Source organism: Pomacea canaliculata, linkage group LG4 (genome assembly GCF_003073045.1).
Source record: "Pomacea canaliculata isolate SZHN2017 linkage group LG4, ASM307304v1, whole genome shotgun sequence".
NCBI lineage: Eukaryota > Metazoa > Mollusca > Gastropoda > Architaenioglossa > Ampullariidae > Pomacea > Pomacea canaliculata.
This window is the reverse complement of record NC_037593.1, coordinates 18,413,813-18,420,524: the sequence shown is the minus strand read 5'-3', so window position 1 is coordinate 18,420,524 and position 6,712 is coordinate 18,413,813. Positions and strand designations below refer to the sequence as shown.

At 42.2% G+C, this 6,712-nt stretch overlaps 1 protein-coding gene across 1 annotated transcript; it reads right to left on the bottom strand.

The window, feature by feature from the left end:
* Window positions 1-1,071: 1,071 nt before the first annotated feature.
* Window positions 1,072-5,875, bottom strand: LOC112563348 (TSC22 domain family protein 1-like). Its single transcript, XM_025237260.1, has 3 exons — window positions 5,716-5,875; window positions 3,757-5,438; window positions 1,072-3,286 (listed from the first exon to the last, which is right to left on the bottom strand). Exons 2-3 carry the CDS (start codon window positions 5,047-5,049, stop codon window positions 3,218-3,220), a joined length of 1,362 nt encoding a protein of 453 aa, XP_025093045.1. The 5' UTR covers window positions 5,050-5,438; window positions 5,716-5,875; the 3' UTR covers window positions 1,072-3,217.
* Window positions 5,876-6,712: the final 837 nt, after the last annotated feature.

Genomic DNA, 6,712 nt, shown 5'->3' with positions numbered 1-6,712 from the left:
GGTGTGTTGATGCAATACCAATGCCTACCAACGAACCTAATTGTCAGTTAGCTGATGAAAAGCCATGACAGCGGTCCCTAATGTAGTCTTGAACAGTTGTAGCGCTAATGTTATCGACATTCGTCAGTAACTCATCGCACTTACTGCCTCCCCTCCGCTCCCTTCCTATCCCCTTCCCCTCCCTCCCGGGGGGATCATTTACATGGCGCAAAGCTTTAGTCGGTGAGACGCGAGCGGTGGAAATAAATAAGACATTTATTTCCGATACAAAACCAGCAAGTTGCGTGTCGAGCATCCACGGCAGCTATTTTCGGCAACATCCGCTGGCAGTTGCGCCTGCGCGGGACACGTAGTTCCGTTCTTCCGATCCTAGCCGCGGACCCGCCTACCTCGCAGACGACTTGGAAAGAAAGGAAAGTGGCCATGAGTTTGTCCCACAAATATTTTAACAGGGTCTGAATGCCTTTGTAACTGAAATATGTCAGTCCTGATGCGGGACTGGTGAGTCAGTGACCTGTTGGCCTCTCATCTCGTAGTGCTTGAGGTAAAGTTAATAAATTTTTAATAAATAAATAAAAGTTAATAAACCTATTGCTTTTGTCAGTGCACAGACTATCAAACAAAAGTCTGTTTTTTCTGAATAACTTTTTTTTTTTTTTTACAATTATCCGTGCCTGGTGCCGAAAAGGTCTAGTCTGATGATGAAATTATATTTATAGTCAAAGAGGAAAATGTGTTTCTTTTCTTCAAATGATGTGGGGTAGACATACATCATATATTCAATGTTTGTATGCCAGTCCTCACTGCTGATGACATTTTGTTAAGGTCAAGCAGTTCCTGAGTAGGTAGATGCATTCGTTACTGTATGTCATGACCCTTGATAAAGAGATGGTAAGAAAGAGTTTTATATCCTCTGGATTTTTTGCAAGTTTCCACTGCTTTATATTCATTACCTTTGTCATGTGATCATTATGGAGACAGCATAATAGCTGATCATGGAAAGAAACTTCAGTCAACAGCAGCCTAAGATTTCTGAACGAAATAATTTTATTCATTTTTTAATGACGGATTGCACTTGCATTCCAACAGATTCTGACAACTCTATTTCTGTTACAATTTCTGTGATTAGTTTAAATTTTAGTGATGAAACATAAGTTTAATGCAGTAATAAAAATGTATTAAAGGTAATCTGTAATGACAAAGATTATTAGAGAGAGGTTTATGCATTATATTTGCAAGCAGAACAATTAGTAATCAAAGCAAGTGCAGCTGTCACATGTGCAGCCGTTGTTATGTTTTCCTCCGCAGGTAAGAGCATCTTAAAACTAGGGACCTTCGACACCCAAAGTGTGGGGAAAGTTTTTAAGATATTCTGGCCAAACACTAATGTAAAAATTCCTTCAAGAGCCAGCTGCACAAAAGTGACGAACATAATCCAAAAAGAGAAGGTGGAGAGGGCGAGGGCGTGTGTGCAGAATAAAACCAGAGGCACCAACCAAAATAGAGGCCCTATGCTCCACTGGGGGCGATTAGAAACAACAAGGACAGCTGATGGCAAGAGGAAACGTGATCGGCCAAAATAAACATGGCAGAGGTCATTAAAGAGAGAAATAAAGGACCAGAAACAGACTTTGAACAACACTTAACTTGCTGCTGACAGACAAACACTGAGTTATGTAGTGGATGCTTTCTGTACCACCTAGTACGACGAGAAGTAAGAGCTTAAAGACCAACCTGAATGGTTTGCGTTGTTTGCAGATGTCGGTAGATGTAGGCGATGTAAACCTAACCTGTAAAATTGTCGCTGGCAGTGTACTACGTCACGTTGGTTCACCATTCACAAACATTGCCGGCCGTCTACTGATCGTTGAAAAAAACAAACAAAAACAAACCCGAAAGCCATTCAGGCTGGTCTTTAACGTATCATTTGCAACAAATGCTGAAAAAGGGCAACAAGATGCAACATTTTTTTCTTTATGATCGGGTTAAGTTCATTTGAAAGTAATCAATCCTAAAATATGAGTACATAATTTTGCTTAATAGTCAAGGAAAACAGGAGAAGAGTTTTCTCTCACACTGGAGAGTTCCACTGCGCCAGTAGTATTTGTACCAGCTTGTGTGGCTCAGTTCAGCAAATCCATGCATGTCTTTGAGTCAAATGAAGAAACATCGCTCAGGTTCAAGAAGCGATTTTTTTGCCTAGAAACCATTACCCATGGGAACATTCTTATACCACAAGGTGACCAAAATTTAAAAAAAAATTATTACCGACATGAAAGCTTGAGATAGCAATAACAAAAATGTCCTTTCGTTGTAAAATTATTTTGAGAAGAAGTGTACATGTGACAGGCTGACACCTAAGTTGATGATCAAAACAACTTTTATCTCACTAGAAAAGCTAGTGACTATGTGACTGAAATGATTTTTCGAATGAGAGTAACAACAGCAATGTTTCCTTTAACAGAGAGCGAAGTAGTTTAGAGAGGAGAGCAAACAGCAATATGTAAGTCTGTTTTCCAACAGTCCACAGCCTTTGTCTGACATCGTCGGGACAGAGACATCAGCAGAGCCACCAGGTGGCAAAGCGACAACACCTAGACCAGGGGTGGGCAACGTTTTCCTTTTGTGGGCCGGTCTCAAAACTGTGTGGCGGGCCGGTGAAAGACCCAAAGGTGACCAGGCGACTACACAACAAACCTTATGATAATGGAATGGACAACAAATGAGTACATAATGGCCTTCACTTTATCATCGAATTTATTGTGTAAAGTGAAACTGTTTGAATTCGCTCACAATAAAACAATAAAACCCGCCTTTGAAGACAGCTATCTAACGACTCCATCAGCGGTATTCTTTGTCATCTTTGTACCTTGTCTGTGTTAGAATGTCCATTTCTAACGTGGTTGTACTTAATAAATTAAATTTAAATCAAATTAACCTGGGCTGAATAATAAAAAAAATTAAAGCAAGTGCACTTCCCATTTTGGCAAACCGTAGTTTTCCCACCCCTGAAATACAGGGTAGATTGTCTGCACAGCACCACACACACACGCACGCATGCACGCACGCTGCTTGATGTGGACAGGGTTTCAATGGATGCTGAGCCTGCAGTTCCTCTACACTGAGTCTACAGGTTTGAGGTACACGGGGCTAATTACTGGCTTAGGTTACAGTCTCGACATGAATTGCGACCTGGAGTCCCAGTCACGGAAGTCAGTTAAGCCAGGATCTGTAAACTGCGCATGATGGACCCCAAAGCTCCAGATACTTCAGGAGGAGGCGCGGCCTTTATAAAAAAAAATTAAATGTTCGAATTAGCATGAGAATTTGTAACAGACGATATGTGTTATATACTTTAATACTGATATATATGTATATATTACATTTTTTGTATTATAAAACAATGCATACAAATATTGTACTCACCGTAAAGATATGTTAACTTTATACATGCGCCAGAATAACTATGCTTTTGAAGTAAAGTTTCTTTTTTCTTTTTACTGTAATGAGAACTTTGTAAAAGTAGATTGAGTCTCTTAAGATTAATAAAGATCTTAATGTGGATTAAATCGATTTTTAAAATCTTTGATCATTACTGTGATATTTGTTGACTTTTTCCTCTCTTTTTTCTTCATGCACTTACAGTAACTGACGATTAAGTCTCATCTGTTGAAGCTGATAGCGTGTCTAGTTTGCATGTGTTTGCGTGCATGTGTATATATATATGTGTGATTACTTTGTGATAATATATCTCACCAAAGCAGGAGGCTGTGATTTTGCAGTTGCAGCAGTAGCAGGAGCTGATACAGCAGCTACTACCACAGGCACCACCGGTGCAGCTGGCGCAGCTGGTGCAGGTGCCACAGGAGCTGGGGCAACTGAGGCTGGGGCGACTGGGGCTGTGACTGGGGCTGGGGCTGGGGCTGGGGCTGGGGCGACTGTAGACGGTTTCAAAGGCGGAGGTGCTGCAGCCACAGCTTTAGCAGGCTTCGTCGTGCCTGCTACCACGGCTGCTGTCGCAGCTGCACCTACAGCACCTGCGGCAAGAACTGGAGCGATGCGTGAAGGTGCCTGCACAGGAACCGCTGCTGCAGGTGGGTGCTGCTGAGGAAGCGGAGCTGCGGCTTGCGGCTCAAGGGAGGCAGCTCCTAGAGCTGCTGGAGTCGCAGACGTGACAGGCAATGTTGGAGTTATGTCCCTTCTTTCTTCGACAACTTTCTCCGCTTCTACAGAGTCTACCACCTCCTCTACGGTCTCTACCTTTTCCATTTCCTTCTTGTTTGTGGGAAGCAGTGGTGTTGGTTTGTATGCCGTCTTTTTAGAAGCGGCAGATCCCCATTGCTTTTGCTTCACAATCGTGTACCCCGGAGGTGCAGGCGGCCCAACGTACACCAGGACGTAGTCGTAGGTGTGGCCGCGGTAGTATTTAAACTCTGACCTCACAGTCGTTGGCTGGTACTCTCGGTACTTGTACTCCCGTGCAACGTACAAGCCGTTCGTGTTCGGCGCCTTTTTAGGCTTGGTTGCCTTGGACACCGGCACAGGTGGGCGACTCTTGGGCTTTTCTTTGGGCACAGAAGATCTCTGAATGTAGTCAAAAATTGTCGTATGTCTAGAATCCTCCCGTGGAAATGCATACCAATGGTTGTCACTCGTCAGAACGTAGTCACCACGTGTCTTGTACGGTCTGATCCTTGGCGTCACGTCGATTGGTCTGAACGGCATCAGTCTCACCTTGGTCTCAGTCTCGGTTGGTTTGTATGGCTTGAGTACGTAGGGTTTCGGTTTGTAGTCTATTCCCATTGGAAGCTTGTAGCAGTGTTCTAGCTTCCTCCATTGCTGTAAAGGCCTAGTCCTTAATCCTCTCATCACCGAGAACTTCTGAAGCTGGGGTCGCCGAAGCTTCTCTGCCTGGTTCACGCCGTTCCTGGTGGGGTCTGTCTCGCTGCCATCAAGACCCCGGCGTCGTTCTCCCTTGTCCTGAGCATCTGAGAGGTGGTCTCTGCCTTTCTTAGACACGGCATCGCCATCAGCACCTTCTATCGCCATTTCTGGCACCAAAGACTGAAGCACGTGCACAGGTGATGATGTTTCAGAGGAAGTTTGTAAAGACTGTACTGTACTGTTTGAACTTTCAGAAACGTTTGTATGGTGGACAGTACACTGAATGACCGGCTTTCCTTTCTCTTATTAATAAACTGAGAGTGAATGAGATGCAAGAGAAAGAAAATGTAGGAAGTCCCATTAGATGAGTAGTTCTCCGTGTCGGAAATGACAAATGGGAGGCAAAGCCCAACAATTCCGCTTTCGACTCCCCAACATTCTGAGATAAATCAGGTGCTCAGAGCCTGGGGGAGCAACCGGGAGTTTTACAACCACAGGCCCGGATGAGGCTCGAACTCTGTAGACTTGCTTTGAACTCAAGCAGAATCACTAGGCTACCCAACAGAAAATAAAGATAAAAGCTACAAACACATTCTGAATGTACAATGACTGACTAATATTTTCTTGATTTGTCAATCAAAACGTTTCACTGGTCGGATCACTAAACCAACAACAATAGTACAAGGCAAAATGAGAAAACATAAAAATAACATGAAACAAAGTGTTTGAATCAATATTTCACAATATCTCATGGCAGCGAAAAGAAAAAAATGTTAATAATATATGAGTCATACTACAGCGCCAAGTGTAATACGTTTTAAATTCTGGTACCTGAAGCTGTTGTTCTCATTCAGATGAGTCTACTCGTCTGTCATGTTTACCCCTCGGTGTCTTCACTACCAGTGTACACTTTCTCTTTCCTCCCTCTTACTGCCTTTCGTGTCACGTGATCAGACTCGCGGTGTGGCTGAGCGATACTGAATTTTCAACAACTTGCTTAGAGTGGCGCTCTCAGCTCTCCAGAGAGTAGGGACAGTTACGAGAATGCATCTGTGTTAACTGTTCTTGTAAGGGAAATTATGCTGGCATAAAGAATTAGTATCACAGACTTTTCCTATCACCTAAGAAGTCACCAAACTGAATTTCCCTGAAATATCATTTTTTAAAAATGAGAGTTGAACTGACTGACACTTTAGGTATGTGTTCATAAAGACGTTAGTTGGGTGGTAGTGTTTAGTCTCGGTTTGAAACTGTGCAAAACTAAGGTGTTATTACAACCATTTTTAAAGTTTTGTTTACATAGTAGGTTATCTCAGCTTTTGTCAACACCCTGTTCCGAATAGGCAAGATTTTATTTGATAATTAAATGTGTGAATTACTCCGGTTTAGCTACATATATTCATTGCTAGATACTTTAGGTTTTTCGTTCATCTGGAATCTTAAATTGGTTGTAGGTTTTTTTCCCCGTCAGTTTAAATAGATAGTAACGTTTGAAGGATCAGTTTATCCAAAAATAGAAACAAAATATTATACAAATAATATCTGCGTTACATACCGTGTGTTTAAAGAAGAGTTTGGCTTAGAGAAGTACCTGATAAGTTTAGGCCTTGCCTTACAAGTCCACGATAAAATTCAAGTTAAGCATCAATTAACTGCTTATTTAGCAATCAGTGAAATACATAGAAATTGAAGTATATGCCCCTTATGTAATTTAAATGAGGTATGGGATGAATTTCATTATATTTGTACGTGTGCTCACCCTTTATTAGCAGCTTCACGTAAAGCGCTTCTTCCAGGCTATTTTGTATGTTTCAGAAACTGTTTCAGT